Raw genomic sequence first — 22,129 nt, 5'->3', positions numbered from 1 at the left:
GAGTTGAAATTGAGTATAAACTAAATTGTGTTCTCCCCATCCCAATCTCTGCTCACATGTCGCGCTATCACGTCACTGCAGAGTGTAGATAATCGCTTCACCACCTGCGGATACCGACATTTCAGTCGACGATGTCGACTTGGGTGATTTTGAGTCTGCAATGATATGTCCTCCATATCCTCCATGCTGGCCGGACGCTGACGTCGCAGCACATGCGGCGAAAGCAGAGCCAATGACGGAGACTGAGCCGGACTTGGTGTTACCGATCCGCCTCCACCACGTTGCCAAGGCTCCAAATGGAACCGTACTATACGCATCTAAACAACCACAATATGTTTAGCTGAAACGTTATTGGATGCTGTCTCGAAAGCAACTGAAAGGAATCTACCTGAAGTCAGATTGCCACAGTTTTCCCCAAACCATACAAAACACGTTTCCCACTCTCCAACCCACCTCGAAAACAGATGACACTCCTAATGTTGGCCAGAACGCCAAGAAAAAACGAAAAAAAAAAAAAAAGAAAAAAAAACTCAACTCCAGCCACAAGTGGAAACCCGATCTCTCGATCCACAGTTGGCTATAAGAATTGGGGATGGGGAATGGGGGATGGAGGCTTTTGATCTTGCTGCTGATCTCTTTGATCGCCATTCAATTAACCAGAAGAGAGAAACATCATTTCGAGTGGGGACTTTCTCTTCGCGGCTAACCAGTTTAAGTTCGTCACCGTTACACATTATGTATGTTTGGGATCCCGTCTCGCCTCATCACAGCCAGAAGCAGAACTGCTGCATCGTGTGAGGCACCTGACTGTCAATTCACTCATCACAACAAACAAAAGTGACGCCACCACCATCACCAGCAGATTGCCGCCCTTTTTCTTCTTTGAATCAATCGAAGCGTTGCCAATTCATTCGATTGCCACGCATTCCATTAGCCAGTTTAAAACTAGATCAATGTGCTGCGATGACGAATCATAAAGAAAAATATCCAATTGTTTTGATACCCAAAAGGATATCAGCCAATTGATCTAACATACAAGTGGTTAAAATCAGTTAGAATTTATCAATCATAATAATTGGCACATTGCATGGAGCCCTCTCATTATGAGTGCTGTCATTTCCGCCTTTTTCTTTTCATCAGATCTGTCTAGCAGAAATTCGTAAACAGTGGAAAGTGAGAATTGTTGGTTTGGTTTTCAAGGTTTGTTGCCCTTGACTTGAAACTATAACAATCTGATAAGAGATTTAATTATTTATCAAAATAAAATAAAAGATTCAAGGGGAATATCATTTTGAATATGAGATCCAAAATACTAAATATTCATATATTTCAACAGAAGCTTTTTCTCCTATGACTTGCTTGTATTACGTATACGACAAGTAAACCTTTTCGTTTAATGTTTCCAGGAGATTTAATGAATAAATTAAATAATAAAACCCAGAAGATTTAATGAATAAATTAAATAATAAAACCTTAAGTTTAGAATTATATTTAGCCTTTTTCTTGTTCAATAATCTAGCTTCTTTTTTGTTTTGTTCTCATCACTGCTCTTCAGATGAGGTAAACTTGGCCAGCAAGTTGTTAAACCAGACCAAACAGGATACAAAGTTAAAGCTCGCTCCCAGTTGGCCATATTTCTGTTTTCCCATCTGTCTCTCTCTCTCTCTCTGTCACTTTTTCCTCTTGCTCTGTCTTACTCTCTCATTGCATGTGCAATGGATTCTGGAATAAAGCTTGACCGGCATCAGACGAATGGTTGAGTGGGGTTTATACCGCTAAACGCTAGTGGCTACCTGTCCGAGGCTATTGGCCTATGTTCTTCTTGGCAGCCATAATTGTTGACCGTTTGCAGAGTGGAAAAAGGAAAAAGGAAACGTCAGACACAAATTGCTAGGCCGCCGGCTCAAAAAGCTTGAAGCAATTATCAGGTCACGTACATGTATGTAGGGGCAACATGCATTACCCATAACCCACTTAAAGCGGCTGGCCAAAAAACTAAAACCAAACAACAGAAAAGAAACTAACTCAACGGATTTCGCTTACAAAATGCTTCCGTTATTCCATGCTGTTTGCTGTTTATTTAATTGTTAAGATACCATTTGAGTAACTTGGCCACACACGCGCACATAGACTCAAATATTGGCACATCAACCGAACCAAACTGAATCCGAAACCGACAAGCAAACATTCCATAAATTCCACATGGGCTGCCAAATGACAAATAGAAAAACAAACACGAACCTCCAAAAAAAAAACTTCATGTCTGTTGACTCAAAATAGTGAAAATAGTGAAAAGCATTCATAAAAAAACTTCAACTTAACTGGTTACAGGGCCTGGCCCAGGCCTCGGCTAGAGAAAAACACTTTTTGTTGAAATATAAAAAAGTCAAATTGAAAAATCAAATACTTGCAAACGCACGAAAATAAGGTGCGAATGTCTGACACTGACTGCAATAAGTTTGTGCACCATCAAAATAACAGAGACTGAGACTGTGAGAGAAAGTCGAGATTTCGTTTAGAAACGTTTATTGACTTACCTTGCCCTTGATTAGTGCCTGGACAACAATCACTTGGGCTGCGCGATGCACTTCTTGTATCTCACCGGGTATGGGATGACCCACACCCGGATCGAACCAGACCAAATCTCCTTCGGCCCAGTCCATGGCTGGCTATATGTGATGATGCTCCTCCTCCGCCTCCTCCTGCTTCCTCCTTCCTCTCTTTCTGTACTAGTCTTTGTTTAATATTTTGCTTTGAATCAAAATTGTTGATCAATTTTCCTTCGTTTTTTTTTAATCTATTATTGTGATGTTTTTTTGTCTTCTTTGATGCTCAGATTTATCTGGATATAGTTTAGTTGTGGCTCTCTGTCTTTCTTTCTTGTTGGGGTTCATCAAATTTGCGGTTTATACATTGCTGCAAATATGCAAAAAAAAAAAAAAAAACAAAAGAAGAAAAAAAAGAAATGATTTTTAGTTGTTATTTATAAACTCAACTTTTTTCACAAAGTCTAAAAAAAAAAAAAAAATTCACGTAATTATTTAAAAAAAAAAAGAAAAATAAAAAACAGCATCGTCAGCCTTTGGCATATTAAAAAATTGTTACCTAGCCTTATCACAGATCAGGGGAGTTGGGGGGGATGGTATTCCACCCCCTTCTAGTCTGCCACTTACAAGTGATTGTGATTGTGATTGCGATTGCGATTGTGAGCAATTCACAGTAATGTGACGGCTGTTGGCGACGGTGACGGGCTCGAACGAAGGCCGCCAAGACGCCGTGTTCAATGAATGATGATGAATGAAAGTAAAGATTGTTTCTCTTGGCTGCAGTTGCAGTGCCTGCAGTGAATTGTTTACTAGTTGCGAGATTCATAGCGAAATGCAACAGCCAATGAATTTAAGAGAAGATTCGATAAAAACTAAATTGCAGGTTACTACATTGGTTTGCCGTAAATGCAAAGTTCAACGAAGTCTATATACTCTTTAGAGCCCATAATAATCAAAACAAATGAGAAGATCATAGATTTCATTTTCAATTTCCTAACTTCAAATCATTTTGAAGATTAAGATTTTAGAAAATTGAAGGAAAATTGAAAATATTTTATTAACTTAACGAAAAAGTTCAACAATTTTGAATTTCTTAATATCATCATCAGTTTCTCAAACAGAATGGTTGATCTGTTTAAAGACTTTGGTTTTGGGACTTTTTTTGATGGAAATGATTCATATTATAGAAATGATATTTCTATGTTAATTTGATTCGAATTTCTAATACAAAAAAACCTAATTAATATATGTATGAAGAATTGTTTAAATTCATTAAGAAATTTCCAAATACAAAAGTCATATACATATATGTATATGTACATATGTATAAACATATTTATATACTGCTCAAAGAATATTAAAAAGATACAAGATTGTTGTTGTTGTTGTTGTTGTGGCCTTTTCTCAGGCAGGCAAAAAAAAAAAAAACAAAAACTTTCACCTGTTTTGCTGCAAATGCCTTTAACATAAATATTTATGCCCAAAACCCAAAAAAAAAAAACTAAAGTCAAAGAAGAAAAAAAGTGACGTAGCAAAAGACAGAAAATATTTTGCTGGTTTTGTTGTTGTTAGTTGTGTTTTTTTTTAACATGTGTTGAATAGAGATTGAATCAGATTTTGGTTACGGATGAATGTGGAATTCGAAATTGGAATCTGGCCATAGTAACAACAAATTTTTTTGTGGCTAAAAATGTTTTTGGCAAAGTAAATTAAGAGCGGCAACTCGTTTCGGCAAAGACGCCAAAAGAGAGATCAAAAAGAGAGCATTAATGCCAAAAAAGAGAGAGACAGAGAGAGAGAGAGAGAGAGACAGGTGAGGCAGTAAGTCAGTCATTCATTCAGCTGGCCGCTTTGTCGCTTTATCAGTCACTAAGTTCGCTCTCTCACACACACACACACACACACACACACACGAACACAGACAACTGTGAACACAAATCTTGGCCTGAGTACGAGTTCGACCGCATTCCAATAATAAGACGCTGCTCTCGGCCCGCCGTTGCAGTCGCCGCTCTTGGCTGATGTCTATGCTAAAGTGGCACCACCAATAACAACAACAATAATAACAACAACAACAACAATAACAACCGTAAATATAATAATAGCATTATGCGATTATGCATCATCAATCTGTAATATAATAACCAATATATCCAAATAATATTCTACTTCCAATCAGTTCCTCAGTTATTATACCTTAAAAGCAAACCAACAACAACAACAACAAAGAGAGAAAAGACAAAACAAAAAAAAAGTTCGTTGCCTAAGTCTTTCGTTTTGCTCAGAAATTTTATTGAATTCTGTATACCCAGCAAACTATATTTGGCCAACGGGCATATTTTTTTCGAATTTGCAAATTGATAAATGCAATACATATTTGTCTTTGCAAAGATCAATTTTATTTTTTTCATACCCTCACAAGGGGTATAATGAAATCTTGTTATCTGTCTGTTGATACATAAGTTAAGTGTTTATAAAGCAACCTAAATAGTTATCTGAGAGGGATAACCCATTGTTTGGTAGTTGTTCATACTATTGACTTGCCCAAAAATGTTTTAAAAAATTAAAACTAAAAAAAAAAACAACATTCTTATATTTTTTTACTTTTTCTTTGCTCTAGTACAAAAAAGAATCTTAAAATTTGTTTTTTTTCTGAAACGTTTATTAACAAATGAAAGTGTTTTTAAATATAGAAAGAAAAAGGAGGGCATGTTAGTTAGTTAGTTACTCGATTTACCTGTATTTACCTTCAGCATCCTAAACTATATAATAATTCAAATGTTTTTGTGAAATCAACAGAAATTTTCGAAATATTTGTCTACCAATTGTTTAATAGGTATCTAGCAGTCGATGCTTTTAATATGTTTCTAGAATTTTTTATCGTAATGATTATGATATGTGTGGTTGATTTCCATATTGGACATGGGAAAGAGTTTTTAGTTTATCGAAGACGATTTCTAAAAAACGATTTGTTATCAACTCTCGATGGAAAGATATTAGGTGTGACTGTCTGAGTGACTGTCTGACTGACTGACTGACTGACTGAATGAATGACTCTTTAGGCCGTCGCTGCGCACCTGTTTAAATGCTAAGTTATGCATGTGACACAGACTCAGTTCATGTTACAGGTGTATGGTGTGTGTGTGTGTGTGTGTGTGTGTGGAGTCTTGAGCAAGTTTCAAGTTATTTTTTTTTTTATCAACTTAAATTTTTGTTCAATTCTCGAATGTTTTGTTTTTTGTTTCTATGCCATAGACATTCTTAGCATAGCTAAGTTATTTGTTGTTGTTTTGTTGCTGGGGTTGGAATTGTTGGCGTTTGCTTTGCTTTTTTTGGGGTGTGCCCAACGAAAAATTGAAAAAAAAGCAAAAAAAAAACTATAAAAAATTGAATAAATCAAACATGGCAAGTGAAAATATCTCAAAGTCGTCTTCGACTTTTGCAGATCAAAAACACGCACCGAAACTTTAATCAAAAATCGCTTCGCTTAATTATTTCAATTTAACAAGATCGTGTTACAACAATTTCCATTTCAAATTTTCTAGTTTTCTTGTAGTTTTTGGAATTGTATTTTGTTTTTATTAATGGACCTCAGTTTGACGAACTATGCAATGCAACTATTTGCAATTCAAGTAGCAATTAATTTTGTTTATTAAATGCATTTAACACATTTCATTTGGCGTGCTTAAAGAGTGTGTGTGTGTGTGTGCGTGTGTGCATTACCTTGAAATTAAGAAAATCTCACTAAATTTACTTTCAATAAATTATCTAATCACATTTTTCTACACTCTCTAAAGTGAGAATGATTATCATTAATTGCAGATAAAAGGAAAAAAGTCTTTTAACTTGATCAATTATATGTTAACCATCAAGGGGTTAAAAATTAGTAGCCTTTTTTTTTTGTATACAGAAGAAACATTTTTATAATCATCATGTCATGTGTGTGTGTTTGTGTGTGACAGTTTGAATTATTGGCTAAAAGCAAGCAATCATTTTTGATGCCTTCCTCTATGAGTTTTGAGCCTGTCTAGGGAGTGACTAGTCAGATGTTTTCTTGGTAAGCCGCTTAAAAGACTTCTTGTTCTTCTCCACCTCGTCTCATCCTCCTCCCGCCTTCTTCTTTGGTCTCCACCTTCTCTCCTTCTATGGTGTCTCAGTGGGCAATTGAGCAAATAGAAAATTTCTTATGGCAAGAAGAAATATATATATTTAGCAAAGAAGTCAAAGCCAAAGTCGGTGCACGATTTCACTAACCAAATGGTGTAAGCCAAGTCCAAAGCTAAAATGGCGACATACACACACACACACACACGCTTGAGACCAAGAGTAAGCCAAAAGGCCAATAAACCTTTGGAAGAAGCAAAACTCACAAAGATTGTTGTTGTTGTTGTTGTTGCTGCTGCTGCCGTTGTTACTCATCGATCACACACTGAAACTGCGAATATGCACGATGGAAAACAAAAAGGGAAATTTTCAAAAGTTGTTAACTTTTGTTTTATTTGTTTGTTTTTTGCCTTTTTACTGCACTGAAGAAGACAATTGAAAGTGGCAGCGCATTGTTTGTTTTGTTATTTTTTATTTTTTATTATTTCTTTTTTTTTTTTTTTGTCACTGTTTAGGTTTGGTCTATCAAATATTCTGCAAATCAAATTTTACATCCAAATCAATGTATCCCACTCAGTCAATCTCTTTCCCTCTCTGTCTCTGTGTCTCGTTGTGTCTGTGGGGAGTGCCGCATGATTTGCGTTAGGTTTTTTTTTTGCATTTTAACTGCCTACAATAGGTGCGTTAGGTATCGTGTGGCAGCCGCACCCACAAAACCAAAACGCATGGGCGTTTATAAAAAAGAACTCCTTAAATAGAGGCCAAGTACATTTACATTTTGTTGCATTTCCATGCCCAAAAATAAAACAAAACAAAAAAAATGCCAAAGTTCATTCAACAAGACAAATTATCTTCTATTTTTATAATATCTTTTTCTATACATGGTTTTTTTCGAAATATTCTTTTCGATATTGTTAGTGCTAATAATGAATTAGTTTATTTCATAACACAGTTTGATTGAATTCTTAATTTGAATAAGAATAATCTCATTGAATCACTTTTCAAAAGGTCAAATGAGTTTCATCTAATTTTTGTTATATTTAACATTTTTCTAGATGAAAAACATGCTTTAAATGAGTCTGATGAAGTCGTATATGTAGACAAAAAAAAGCTAGTTTTGTTTTCGATTTCTAAATAAGTTTTCATCTAATTAAAACTAACCATGCTATAACTAATTATTGGTTTAAAGAGCTCCAAAAAAAAAAACAAGAGTCGACCTTGAGTCTAACTTTTTTTCAGGGTCTCGAGCAACTCTAATATTTCGAGTTATTTATTTATTTTGTCAATTGTTGATCGGATAACTTTCAACTTTAACCACATATTGCCATGAGCTATATACAAATTTTTTTCCAGATGCTGAATAGAAAAGTAAAAAAAAAAAAACCGAAAAAGTAAATTAAATTTCACTCAATTGGTATGTTTGAATAAAGTAAAAGTCAATTAACATCTTTGTCGCATTAACATATATATGTAAGCAGCTCTACATACACACACACACACACACACACACACACAGAGAGACGTCTTTTGTTATGCATTTGTTGTTGATGTTTCTACGACTGCATGAAAGCGAAGATGATGAAGAAGGAAGAGAGGTCGAAGAATAAGACCAAAAGACAAAAGACTTAGGCAACGAACGTGAACTAAGAATTTCCGAAGCGAGAATTAATGCCGGGAGAATGGCCATACAAAGAGATACAAAGAAAGAAAGAGCGCATGATAGAGAGAAAAGAGAGAGAGAGAGCGAGAAAGAGACAATGACATGGGCGTAGCATGAAAGGCAATTTGTTTCTCCTTCGCTTCAATAAGGAAAACTCCTTAACTGTCCTCGACATTTGTTTATGGCTACGCCCATGCCTCATGTTGTTGTTGTTGCTGCTGCTGCCTGCCTGCCTGCTGAGTTGTTGTACGGAAGTGCCACACAAACAAACATCGACCAGGCGCAGGCAGAGAGCAGAGCGAAGAGCGGAGTGCTCATAGACATAGACAAAGTGGCATTCTTCGGTGGCCGGAACCAGTTTTCTTTTTTTTTTTTTGTTTTACTAGTAAATTTTTTGTTGTTAAAACTTCTTTTTATTTTTCATTACTTTTTTCGTTTATTTCTCTCTATATGTGTGTGTGTGTGTGTGCGAGTGTTTTTTTGTTAGTTTGTTTTTCTTATTTTGCACGGCCTAACTGTTTGCCGTCTTATACCGTTGAAATCGTTCTTGGCATGATTTGCCAAATCGTCGTCGTCTTCGTCTTGGTCTTGGTCTTGGTCGTCTTGATCGTCGTGGTCGTTGTGGTTGTGGCCAAAACGTTCGGTAAATTGAAATGTAGCAAACTGAATGTGGGGGTCTAGCTTCTGACCGCTCCCTACGAAAAGAAAACTGAACCGTTAACACACACTCTCTCACACACACACACACATGCACAAGTTATGCAACTGAATGCAGTCAATGGCATAGGGAAATACCGTTACACAATAATTTGATATCGATCGAATCTGAAGAAAAAAAATAACTATATACATATGTATGTATGTATGTATATTTAAACATATGTATAAAAACTAGAAAGAACAGGTCCCAATTCCAGTCCCAAGCAAACCTGGTTGGTCATACACATCTTATGACCATGAACCTTGTCTTTTTCTTTCAATTTATATTTGGGGTTCGATTAGTTATATTCAAAGATGTGTGTGTGTGTGTGTGTGTGTGTGTGTTGGTATGTGTTGGCGCGTATTTGGGCGCAGTATGCAGTCAGCAAGATGCAAACAAGATGAGCTCATAGACAAAGTCAATTAATAAGCTAAATTCCATCATTGAATATGTACAGGTACTTCATATCTATTACCTCAGCCATTTAGGAATGTTATATGAAAATTAACTCGTTGCGTCAGAGACGGTGCAATGAAATCGGTTTGGCGAATGTTTTACAGGTAACTTTTAAATAGAAGAAGTCAACAGATCATTTTTTCCAAATACAAATGATTTTGGCAAACATAAAGTAATCCAATAGACTTTTAAAATAAAACAACCAATGGGCAAATAAGTATTTGCTAATTGGGTTTGCTGCAATTCTAATTGGCAAAATCTTAAAAGTATCTTATAAAATATTTTCCAAGACCAAATCGCATATCTGTTTGGCATCCATAAGTATGTTTTAGATACCCTTTTTAAAAAGACAAGACAACAGGCCTAAAGGAGTTCATAAATATATTTTTCAATTGAATTTCAAAACTTAATAGTTCGTTAATAAATTGAGTCATAAAGCGCTATATGATCCAAACAGTAGACTAAATCGTGAACAAATTTACTCACTCAATCACTTGCTTACTTGTTATTATTGATTTGCTTCATTTTGTTTACTTTTAATTTATTTACTCACTCAATTATTTGTTCAATTGCTCACTGTTTCATTCTTCTTTTGATTACTTCTAATTTATTTACTCACTCAATCATTTGTTCAATTGTTCACTGTTTCATTCTTCATTTTGTTTACTTTTAATTTATTTACTCACTCAATCATTTGTTCAATTGTTCACTGATTCATTCTTCTTTTGATTACTTCTAATTTATTTACTCACTCAATCATTTGTGCAATTGTTCACTGATTCATTCTATTCTTACTAGAATAAATGCCACAATAATCACAGATAAGCAAGTAAGTAATCAAGTAACAACTATCAACAAATGAGTGAGTAAACATTGAAAGAAGTGAGCAAGTAAGTGAACAATTGAGTTGTTGAATAAATAATGAACAGTGAATAAGTGATTAAATCAACAACTTAAAAACTTGGCTTAACAATTAAATGTGTCTGAAAAGAACAAGTCCAAGAATTAATCTATATTAGTTAGGCTAAATGATGTTTGATCTGTAACTATGAATCCCTTTGCAAGGCTTTTCATATGTCTAAGAAAAACTTGATTTAAATAACATTTCAGGAACGTTTTTCGAACCGGCTCAGGGATTAGTGTTTCGAAAAGAACCGATCATGTCTACATACAAATACATACATATATGTACGTACATATATTTAGATAGATATTTCGATATCTTTTAAACTACTCACTTGGTTTTTTGTTGTTCTCCAGTTAACAATTCCACGTTTTGTTTTGTGCTCTTTTGTGTCTTCTTTGCTCTCGCTCTTTCACTCTCTGTTGCCTTTCTTCTTCTTTGCTGCTTTTACTTTGTTGCTTTTAACGTCATTTCGTCAGCTCATACACACTCTCACACACACACACTCGTACACACAGAACACAGCGAACATTAGAATTCTGCTACATTGTTGAATTAACTCTGTTAGTTGGTGTAAATGTTGGAGGGGAAATGTTGCCGATTTTCTCTGATCTCTAGATATTTATGTATATGTATGTATGTATCTATGTATATGTTTTCTATTCCAGTCTTAAACAAAATTATTGCGCGGCACTTTGGCAATTGACTTTTATTAAAGAGGGGGGAAAAAATAAAAACCAAGCTTAAACAATTCGACTTGTATGTAGATGTAGTTGTGTTTTCGTGGCACGCCGCGGAGCAACAAACAAAAAAAAACAAGACACACACACACAACAAACTCCCTCGACAGTTAGGCAGCAACTGAAATGGGGGAAAAAAACAACAACCACTTGTTGCCACAAACAGAGTTGCCACCATTTCGGCTGACGGCTGACGGTATAAGCCAAATCAGAGAGAAAATGTAAAATGATCGCAATGGGACCATGGCGAAATTTCTATGCCCTCACAAGTTTAGAAGTGAAAGCAAATCAAAATATTATTCCGAAATTTCAATTATTTTAAATATTTCAAAAGAAATCAGTAATCGAAATTGTTATTAAAAACTATTGAAACGATCTAGGACAGATCCATTACAAGTACAATAGTTGATTGAAGATTTTAGTGATTAGATTTTAATCCAAGTAATTAGTTTTATTTCCCTTCGAAATACTGTTTTAGCTTTAACTAATTAGAATGGTAAAAAAGATTATTCTTGCCTTTGAGGGTATTTAAAATCAGCTTGAATAAACACAAATTACAATTAATAACAGAGTCTGCTCATGATTCTGTTAACTTTTCTAAGGTGAGAGAGAAAAAAAAAGAGAGAGAGAGAGAGCAAACAAGGTGTGGAATATCTGCTGACAGAGTCTGGCTTAGAGTGAGAACTGTGAAGCTGAGCCAGAAAACAGGTTTTCAGGCCAATATTCAAGACTGAGTTGACATTCGTCAAATCGATGTATCGAAACGATATAGCGTAACTTTAAAATATCGAAAACTATTATTAAAACTAATAATATCGTATTAACCCTTTAACACTTATGTATTTTCTAAAATTGAGATAATTTATGTATTCAACAACAAATTACAGAAAGAACAAAAATTCAAAGCGCAGATTTAATAAGCAGTAAGGCGATAGCGTTGCCACCTGCAGCAGCTGTAACAAGCAGTTCAAAAAGCCGTTAAAACTGCTTGCTATGGAGCGCGCGATCGATTCAATTCAAAAAGTTAATCAAATATTTTTACATATACATTATTTTATTAGTGTCGAGAGAAAAAAAAAAGAATTGATATATGCACATTAAGCTTATAGAGAAAACTAATTAGATTGCTGAATATGCTCAAATCTCAGGATAAGCACTGCCAATCAGATTCTTGCCACGATAGCGCCACGAATAGGTGACAATGCCAAATTTGCTATTGCCCAGCGAGACCGGACAAGTGCGATCCGGACGCAATTGGAAGCAGACCGTATAGAGAGCCAGCTCCAGTTCGGGAGAAGTGCCCACAAACATGGTATCGACCGGTTTGTTCAAACCCTGATGGGCAAAACGGATCTTCAGGACTTTGCCTTTCTGGAATGCAAGATGAACAATTGATCAATTTGCCGTACAATTTGCCATTTCAATTCTCTCTTCGTTTTACCGTTCCAATATCCTGCTCCTTCATGTAACCCTTGTAATCGAAACGGCCCGCCTGCTCCTCCTCACTCACATAGACCCAATTGTGGAAGCCAATGATGGTACCATTTTTCACCTCATGCACAAACACATGCTCGAATCCGGAGCTACCGATCTTGCCCTGGCCACGCGAATATTGTGTGAACCAAAGCTCTTTGACCAAATCGCGATGCGTCTTGGGATCCGGAGTGAGGATTCCCTTTTGCTGTAGAAATAGCATAGCCTGTCGCATCACTGATGTGGCCATAATGGCATCCAAGAAATCATTCTCCTCCTTACGCTCATTGGCCGTCACATGCTCATTGACCAACGTGTCCTGTTCATAGTTATTGAAAAGTAAGCGCATTTTGGCAATGGTCGCAGGTTCCAGAGCCTTGGCATCCACACGAAGTAGTCTGGGTCAATGCGAGAATGAGTATCATTGGATTGGTTTGGTGGACAGGAAATGTATATACTTACGGTTGTGGTGCCTCATCGGCACTATCAATCGATCTGGTACGACCTTGCAGATTCACCGAGATCAGATTCAATTGGCTGTTGCTCTCTTTGGTATACAGCTGTTCGGTGAGTTGACGTATCTCATCATCGGTGGCCACGGAATTGCCAGTGGATTGGAAACCGGGTCGCACAGTAGTCGTTGTGCTTCCGCCCACATGTGGGACAAACGAGACTCCGTTATGACCGGGAGTCGGAGTGCTTGGCTTGGTCGCAGGTACTGCAGGATGCACTGGAGCCGCCGGATGGACTGGCGACGCAGGACGTGCTGGTGTCGGCAGGGGCGATTGCCAAGCCGATGGTGATGTACCTGAGGTCGGTGTACTGGGCGTTGGTGATTTGGGAGTGGGCAATGGTGGATAATCATCCTTTACCGATGGACGACGTGGTCCCGGCAATGAGGGAAACTCTTCCTTCTGTTGGGGCTTTGCGATAGAGTCACCACCCATACGCAGGTCAATACCTCCAGGCTGAGGACTCTTTGGACGTTGCGTGGTGGTGGTGGTCGTTGTACTGGTAGTGGAGCTAGTCATGGCGGCCAAACCAAATGAGGGACGCCCTTCCTGACCCTGACCCGGCTTTGTGCCACCTCCCGAATAGCTAAGATCAAAGCCACTCGGCTGAGGTTTCTGCGGACGATAGGGAGCAAAGCCAGGTGGCAAATTCGGTGCACCTGGTCCAACACCAGCAGCAGCAGCAGCGGGATTGCGTCCATTCTGTGTCGGCTGTGTCGGCAGATTGTGGCCATTTGTTGATTGTGTCGATGTGGCTGGCCATTGCGGTCCCACATTGCCAAAGGGCGATGAACTAGGCGTATCGGGACGTGGACCCAATGGCATCAATGGTGCATGATTGATCACCAATGGCGGTGGTTTCTGTGCTGCTGTTGGTGTCACAGCCCTTGGACGAGCTGTTGTTGTGGTTGTTGTTGTGGTTGTTGTTGTAGTTGTTGTGGCATCGCTTCCACTGCCAAATAACTTTTTAAAGCCACCAAACCAACTGGACTTTTTTGTCGTCACTTCTACTGCATCCAATGGATCGGGAGTAATCTCAATCTCACTCTTGTAGGCATCTAAGTGTTAAAAATTGCAAACATTACGATTACTCTTGGACATTGCTGGCCATGTTGTTTCTTACCTGTTGTTGAGCATTGGCCAGCAATGACTATGGCCACAATTAGGGCACTCAATGCCAAATATCGCATTGTTTTTTTTCTCACTTTACTTTGCTTCACTTTTGTGGTTTATATCTTTAACACTTTTTTATTTTCCTCCGTATTTCGTTTGCTTTATGACGAAAGAAGACACCGTGTAGGCGGAGACAGCACAACAAACTGGTCGGAGATTCAGCACACGACTGAGACCCAGACCCAGAGACAGAGCCCGCTTCGATCAACCTCATCCGCTTGATCTCTATTGTTGTTGTTGCTGATATTATTAATGAGCTTACGTCGTGGTTGTCGCTCGTCGCACGACGCGTCGCCGCAGTATTTAGTGTGGGATTTTGCGCTACTTTAAATTGAAAAGAGTTTATTAGTTAGGCCTATAAAACATTAACAACTTTCCGCTTGCTTAGTTTCTGAGAATAAGCAGGTAGTTTTCCTTTCTCAAGTACCTGGGTAAAAGAAGTCCTTTAAAAAAGTCTAAGAAGACCTAACTCTAAAATTTATCTACTCCTTAATGGGAAGCCTGCTAAATGAGAACCACTTTTTGATGTCTCCCTCTAAAAAGATCTAAACAAAAGAATTATATTAATAGACAATTAAATAAAAATAACATTTTATTAAAACTATTTAGTTCTGGCTTTATTCAATATCTGTTCAAAATTTGAAATTATGCTTTATGTGTAGTCTAAAGTGAGCAGTAATTAATACTGACTTACCTTAAAATTTAATTTAATTCAATCTAATTGTAAGATGGAGAATAGCTCACAACGTTTTGCTATGCTGTCACTTTATTATTGAGAATTCTCAAAAGTTGTAGGTTTCAAAAGTTAAAGGAACAATTCTGTTACCAGTTTTTCCTTTATTGGGATATTCCTCTTTTGCTTTTGGCTTTCTCCTCCATTATTTAGTTTGTTTTTTAAATACATTTAAGTAATTGAAAACAACTTATTTGAAATTCTAAAGTATAACGGATCGACCACAGATAATTAATATATGTATTTGATTAATGGTTTAGTTTATATGTTGTTTAGTACGTTTAGAAAATGGAACATAGCAGTTAGATCTTAGTGGTTGGTATCCTTTTCTAGTCGTTTCAGCATTAGAAACTTCTAAGTCATAGATTGACTATCATAATCCTTAGCAGTGTCAATTCTGCTGATGATGAAATCGGCACACATCATTCGAAACCTCAGAAGAAGAGGCAAAGAAAATATTTTTTTTTGGGTTTTAGGTTTGAAATAATGAGAAAGTCTTTCTGTTCCATTCCCATTTCCATTGTCCCAATTTTCACTAGAGAATCGCTGTCCCAAGCCAAACTCAAGCAACTACCATATCATAATGTGAAAATTTAGAAATTCCTATCATGATAGGAAAAAATATTGCATCAAAATTTTTAACAGTCGCACTCGATAACTCAATAGAGTTTCACAGAAGAAAACGTAGGCCATCGGTAAGTCGTTGTAATTTGTGAATGTCTTTGATTTTAGGCCACATAAATTCATTTATTTTATACTTGGGGTTTTTAAGGGGTTCTGGGTTCTGGTAAATGCTGTAATTACCTGAACTTTTGCTTTCCGATTTGATTTAGTTTCATGACATGGACTTGGACATGAAAACATTTATGCATATGCTAGTATATAAGTGCTAATTGAGTTTAACTTACTAATTAATTACATAATTACCATGTACTGTGTGTTTTAACTCTCTCTCTCTCTTTCTCTTTCTCTCTCTTTCTGATGGTTTATAGAGATTGTAGAGGAAAGAAGACCTCAATTCTATTGAATTCTATATATACCTACACACAAAGACTAATAGACAATTATTAATTGCACACAACTTGTTGCTTTTTATTATTGTTGTTGATATTTTGAAATAGAAAACTTGAAATGCCCAAGCTAAGCGGCGCTTATCAGAAGGTCACGGGGAAAGGTTACATCAAAATAGAGAGAGGGAGGCCGTTAGAGAGAGAGAGAGAAAGAAAGAGAGATAATTTATGAATATTTATATATAAAAAGATGATTTGTACATAAAATTCTGAGCACAAGATTGTTGCTGGTAATGAAAATATATAATTAGAAATACACTTAAATGTTTAAAGCGAAAGCAACGTTTTTTTTCACTTTTTTCCAAAATAATTGCATACTTTTAGGCATCTTGAAATAAAATTACATAATTGAGAAGTTCTATAAGATAAGATCACAATTGTTTATTATTATTTGCAATGCTTTAGAATGATTTCGAAAATTCTCTAAAATATATTCTTGATAAAGCCCAAAAAAATTATTAATTGGTTTTTTTTGAGACACTTTTAGCTATAAAGCATTTTATCAAATTTGGAATTATCTTTAAAACAAAAAAATTTCAACAAGTTGCATAAAATTCCCCAACTTTCTTAATAACAAATTTTATTTAAAGTTTCTCTTTTACACAATATTTGAACGATTCAAAAAGTCTCTTTGTTTTTAATTTCGTGATCCGATGTCTCTTGGTTGATATCTGGGATTGGATTCCGTTCTAAACACTCTTGTTGATTAACTTTTTGCGTATGGACTCATCGAGCGGCGGAATTGCTTCTCTTGGTATCAGAAACGTTGATAGATTGAACAAATCCAAAAATACTTTATACCGATCACTGCAAAACAAAATCCCAAATAAACAAAATTTTCCTTTTGGATAAAATGAAGAGTTGTAAACAAAAACCTTAGAGTCGAACGTAGATATTGATAGCCAGATGAACCGCCAGTGCCCAGTTGTTGGGATCCAATCATGCGTTGTACCATAATTACGTGATTATCTGCCATTGAGAGAAAGTTTTGGAGAGAGAGAGAGAGAGAGAGAGAGATTATTGTGATCGAGTGCAAAGGGTATTGTAATCTCTCTCTTACATCGCCATTTGGTAATCAGCGAGTCTATATCCATCAATAATGTCAACAGCTGATGCGGCTGACTAAAGCGCGGCTCATCCCGATAGAAGGTTATCATAATGGCCCCCTGCAAGGCGCGATGACTAAATCGTCGATCACCACGCTTCACCAATGCCTCATGCACAGCCGTATCGAATATGGAACGATAGACTTCGCGACGCTTCTCAATGTCCATGAGACGATAGTTTTTCGCCTGCTCCACGGGCTCTTCCATGGCACTTTGCACTTGAGCATCCAAAAATTGATCGACACTTTGCTGAAATTTTTGCCAAAAATTGAAACCATCCTCCTCTAGGCCTGGTGTACGTTCCAGCCAACGTTGGACCAATTCCAACAGCGATGGCTCTATCTCAGAGTTGCGTATGGCATTTAAGGCTTGGGCATCATTACCAAAGACATCCGAGTACTTTTGATTATATTTCACACGCTGCTCTGTCAGTACACCCAATTTGTTTTCAATCAAACGAAATTGCATTGACTGAAATCCCGATGCGGGTGCCAAATATTTGCGAAAGTCCATAAAATCCAATGGGGTCATTGTCTCTAATATGGGCACCTGATCGACTAGAAGCTAAACCAAAAACATATATGAAAATTATTTACCTTTCGGACAGACAGACAGACAGAGAGAGAGAGAGAGAGAGAGAGAGAGAGACAGAGACAAACGATGTACCTTTAATATGAGAACCACACGATTCAGTCGCTTAACAATTTCCAAAGTTTTGGTTTCATCTATGACCTCTGCATTGAGCATGTCACGTATGGAGTCAAATTCAAATATAATTTGTTTGAACCACAACTCATAGGCTACGAAATATACATATGTATGATTAGTTGTTCATTTGGTCCCTTTAAGAAATTCTTATCAATCAAACCTACCCTGATGCGTAATTATAAACAAATGCTCATCATGAACTGGTCGTTTATCCTCCTTTGATAGCATACATTGGGCATCCAATACTTTATCCAACATCAAGTATTCACCATAGATTTTGCCAATTTCATTTGACAATGGTACGGCTGAATCGTCGTGTTCATTTCTATAGTGATATAAAGATTAAAGTTTACGATTAAGCACGATTGTTGAATTGTGTCCAACATTGGCCTAACTATAATTCGTAATTGTAATCTTCTATAATACCCATTTCCTGCATAGGGACAACTCATATTTGCGGCAACGCACCAATCACAATTCGTAGCACATCAAACGACAGACGCTGGCAAACTAATTTAATTGGAAAACTCGACAAATGGAATTTCGAATGCCACTACGTGAAGTGATAAGTATGTGGATCAGTCAGCACTCTCTTAGAAAGAGAGCATTGCCCCAGCGTTCCAAGCGATTGCACAGTATAAGCAACTCGATTCGATCCACAAATATCAATATCAATATCAATCATCGTCATCGACTTTGACAACCGAGTGAAAGCCCTAATCCAAACAAAAACTATGATAATAATGAATATTTTAAAGAAAATCTATTTACCTTTTTATAATCTTTCACCAAAAATAATATATTGACCGGCAAAAATCTTTGAAAATAATTTCTATATAATTTTAAACTAAAAGATTGACCTCAAGTCGGCTTAAATGCAAGGTTTGACTTAAATTTTAAAAAGGTCGTAATCTAACCAGATATAATTCTAAAATATATTACACTACTTAATGGTTAACACTGTTTTTTGTATACGTACAACTTTTAAATAACTTCGTCAAATAACTATAATAAAATAAACTTTTTAAGAAAACAAAAATTATATTCATAGTTGTCTTGGCTTAGAAGAAATTAACTAAAGAAAATCGACTTTAGAGGTGTCCTATTCAAGTGGCTCGCAGTGTATATTTCTGGTCTAAATTGGAGGAGAATAAACAGAATCGTCAAAAATTATTTTAAATATTTCTAACATTCTCGTAAATTTTGGAAACTGTAATTCCATTCATTTTTGGCATATTTTTAAAATGAGTTGTGAAAATATTATGTTTAAGAATCCAATAAGGAGGATTCAGGTGACTCATAACTATGCCACTTTTATTTCTGCCTAAAAAAAGTTATCCAGATTAAATCTGTTCCAAAATTTTTTTCAGTCACTCAAATAAACATACTTTCTTTGGAAAAAAGTTGCGTTTGGTTAATATTGAAATGTTGAAACTTCTTAATTTTTCATTTCCCGAAACTGAGGAAAAAATGTTGAGGTTTTTTGAAAGTCCTTTCCCCTACGCTATATTCTTCTGAAGATCAGCAAGTTATAGACTTATATATATGTAAATATGTGTTTCCTAATATTATATACAAAGATACATTCTAAAATTTTCAAAATTTGAAAGTTATTTCGTAAATATATTATTTCGTTAAGTGCAAATCATTCAAAAAAAAAAGAATCAACTTAATATTCTAAAATTACTTTCTAAAATGTTACGCTTCATGACTATATATACTTACCATATTTCTTTTAAAATGGGGCTCAAAAAATATCTGATATATCTTTAAGAGTATTTGATCCCTTTCCCCCCTTTCGGCATTCCACAAAAAAAAGAACAATTACATATTTCATTTTCACATTTCATATATTTTTGTTTTTGTTTAAAATTTATTTTTGAGTCGTTGGCTCAGTCATATATATATTTATATATATATATATATATATTTAAATTTATTATATATCCATTTTCCCTCATTTTGTTTATGCTTTTGTTTTGTTTGTATATTTTTGTTTTTTGGTTTGCCTGTTATTCAACAATTTTGCCTGTTTTTGTTTCTGCATTTTTATGTGCAAATTTTTGTAACTCGTCTTGGCCATATTTATACTTACATTCTCACATGCACATATGTATATACATACACACATACATAAATATACACACTCACACATACACACAAACACACACACACACACGCGCGCATTTTATGAATTTTAAAAAGGAAAGTATTGGACAAAAAGAGAATCGAAAATATTTATTCAATCCATACGAATGGATCAAGGCATATGCATGTGTATTTGCATGTACTTGTATTTGTATTTATTTGCATATACATATATATGTATACATTTCTCATTTCATATAATTTTCACTATATTTTCTTGCGTATATATAAAAAAAAATGATTTCTGTTTCTTTAGCTGATATTTAAACAAACAAAATTGTATATTGAAGTTTCACTTTTTTGTGTGCGGATTTTTTTTGTTCTTTTGCAATTTGCATTTCGTTTTTGGTTTCCTTTGGTTTGGTTTTTTTTTTTGCTTTTATGCCATTTATGTATTACATAATCGTCTAGTATATATCCACGTATATATATATGTATATATATATATGTTTATATATAATTTTTAATGCGTTTCTAAGTATAAATACATATATATACATATGTATGTATGTATATATATATTTGTATTTGTATATATATGTATGTACTATAATATGCAAATCGCTCTGCGTTTCTTTTGGTTTTTTGTTTTTGTTTCTGCTGCGGGGTTTTCTTTTCTAGGTATTAGCTCTGACCAAGTAATGCCTAAAAGTAGGCTTTAGTTTTGTTGTTGTTTCGACTTTTGACTTTTGAATTGTTGCACTGGCTTTAACTATACATTAGTACATATGCTAAACTAGTATGTCCCTTTTGTTGTTATGTGTATATATATGTTGGTATGCTTAAATATGATAAATATGCCTAACAATAAGTTCGTTATGCGCTTGGCTCTCTTTCTAACCTGCTCTAAAACTCTAGCTATCTCGTTTTCTCTTACTCTTGGCGCTCTCACTGCATTACATTGCGTTGTAATTTACTTGGTATTACTAACTTCTTTTTTTTTGTTATTTTTCTTTCGTTTCGTGTGAAATCTTCTTTTTGAAATTGTATTGTATTTTATTGCATTCTTTTAGTATTTTGTTCGTTTTTTTCATTTTCTTTTTTTGGTTTTTTATTATATTTTTTGTTAAGTTTTGCTTCATAGACATTAACACAATATTTGAATTGAAATATAATATATATATATATAATATGTATATATATATATATATGTGAATGTTATGTATTTATGCATGTAATGATTATATATATTTGGAAAATATTCATATAATTTGTTTGCTTTTTTTTTGCTTGCCACTCATATTCGTTTCAATTCATTTTACTTTCTTCACAAAATACTTACTACAAGTTAGTTAATTACTATGTATGTATATGTGTATGCCCTAGATGTACCGATGTACATATGTACATATGGATGTATGTGCTTTTTGATGTTTGATGCAATGGTCATTGGGCGAACATCTTTACAGTTATTTAGACTGATATTCGAAACTTTGCCCATTATTATTGAGAAGAACTTCTGATTACAACTGTTGGCACTCGATTTACTCTTACTTAATTGTTACATGAGATGCACATGATGACAAATGAAACCCAATCAAAACTGTAGCTTAAGAAATCAAAATAAAACTGTAAATAAATATACAATATATATATATATATTTTGATTTTGAGAAAACCCTTTTTTGATGGAAGATATATATGTATATGATATATGCAGAATCACATCCGGTATATTGCACTTTTTAGGGTTTCAACTGAATTTTTTGTTGTTGTTTATTTCTGTATATATAGACAAAACTAAGAATTTAGTTTGTCCTTTTAAAGCGAATGACAAACATTATCAATATTTCAGCTTATATATACCCTTTTTTTTAGGGCAAAACAAAATTTATTTTACACTTATAAATAAATTTGAAAAAAAAAATTAATAGGAAATCTTTTAAATTATCAAAAAAAATACATAAAAATATATATATTAGTTATTATAATTATGATTAGAGCTATGTGGCTAGACTTATAAATGAATGAATTTCACTGGCTAGACAGAGACAGAGAAAGAGAGAGAGAGAGAGAGAGAAAGAGCGATGTTTATGAGCATGTGAGAGTGAGTGAGAGAGAGGGGAGAGAGAGAAAGAGACCAAATTGAAGCAACA

At 35.1% G+C, this 22,129-nt stretch overlaps 3 protein-coding genes across 3 annotated transcripts in view; all 3 read right to left on the bottom strand.

The window, feature by feature from the left end:
• LOC6641424 (unconventional myosin-XV) overlaps positions 1–11,191 on the bottom strand; it is a 29,166-nt gene extending 17,975 nt beyond the window's left edge. Inside the window, exons 1-2 of the mRNA XM_023175145.2 lie at positions 10,705–11,191; positions 2,538–2,916 (exon numbers count right to left, since the gene is read on the bottom strand). Of these exons, the coding sequence (XP_023030913.1) occupies positions 2,538–2,663 (126 nt within the window). The 5' untranslated portion in view covers positions 2,664–2,916; positions 10,705–11,191. The remainder of the gene's footprint in view (positions 1–2,537; positions 2,917–10,704) is intronic.
• Positions 11,192–12,150: 959 nt separating this feature from the next.
• LOC6641330 (endoribonuclease CG2145) lies at positions 12,151–14,437 on the bottom strand. The gene is made up of 4 exons (XM_002064045.4): positions 14,219–14,437; positions 13,046–14,153; positions 12,552–12,981; positions 12,151–12,481 (listed from the first exon to the last, which is right to left on the bottom strand). The coding sequence occupies exons 1-4, from the start codon at positions 14,283–14,285 to the stop codon at positions 12,248–12,250; spliced, it is 1,839 nt and encodes a 612-aa protein (XP_002064081.1). The 5' UTR covers positions 14,286–14,437; the 3' UTR covers positions 12,151–12,247.
• A 2,188-nt stretch (positions 14,438–16,625) lies between these two features.
• On the bottom strand, positions 16,626–18,396 carry LOC6641329 (tryptophan 2,3-dioxygenase). The gene is made up of 6 exons (XM_002064044.4): positions 18,312–18,396; positions 18,050–18,210; positions 17,844–17,977; positions 17,132–17,741; positions 16,947–17,040; positions 16,626–16,878 (listed from the first exon to the last, which is right to left on the bottom strand). Exons 1-6 carry the CDS (start codon positions 18,335–18,337, stop codon positions 16,761–16,763), a joined length of 1,143 nt encoding a protein of 380 aa, XP_002064080.1. The 5' UTR covers positions 18,338–18,396; the 3' UTR covers positions 16,626–16,760.
• Between the last annotated feature and the right edge of the window lie 3,733 nt (positions 18,397–22,129).

This window comes from Drosophila willistoni, assembly GCF_018902025.1.
Source record: "Drosophila willistoni isolate 14030-0811.24 chromosome XL unlocalized genomic scaffold, UCI_dwil_1.1 Seg141, whole genome shotgun sequence".
NCBI classification, from domain to species: domain Eukaryota; kingdom Metazoa; phylum Arthropoda; class Insecta; order Diptera; family Drosophilidae; genus Drosophila; species Drosophila willistoni.
The sequence above is the reverse complement of the archived record's forward strand: the minus strand, read 5'-3'. Positions and strand labels throughout refer to the sequence as shown.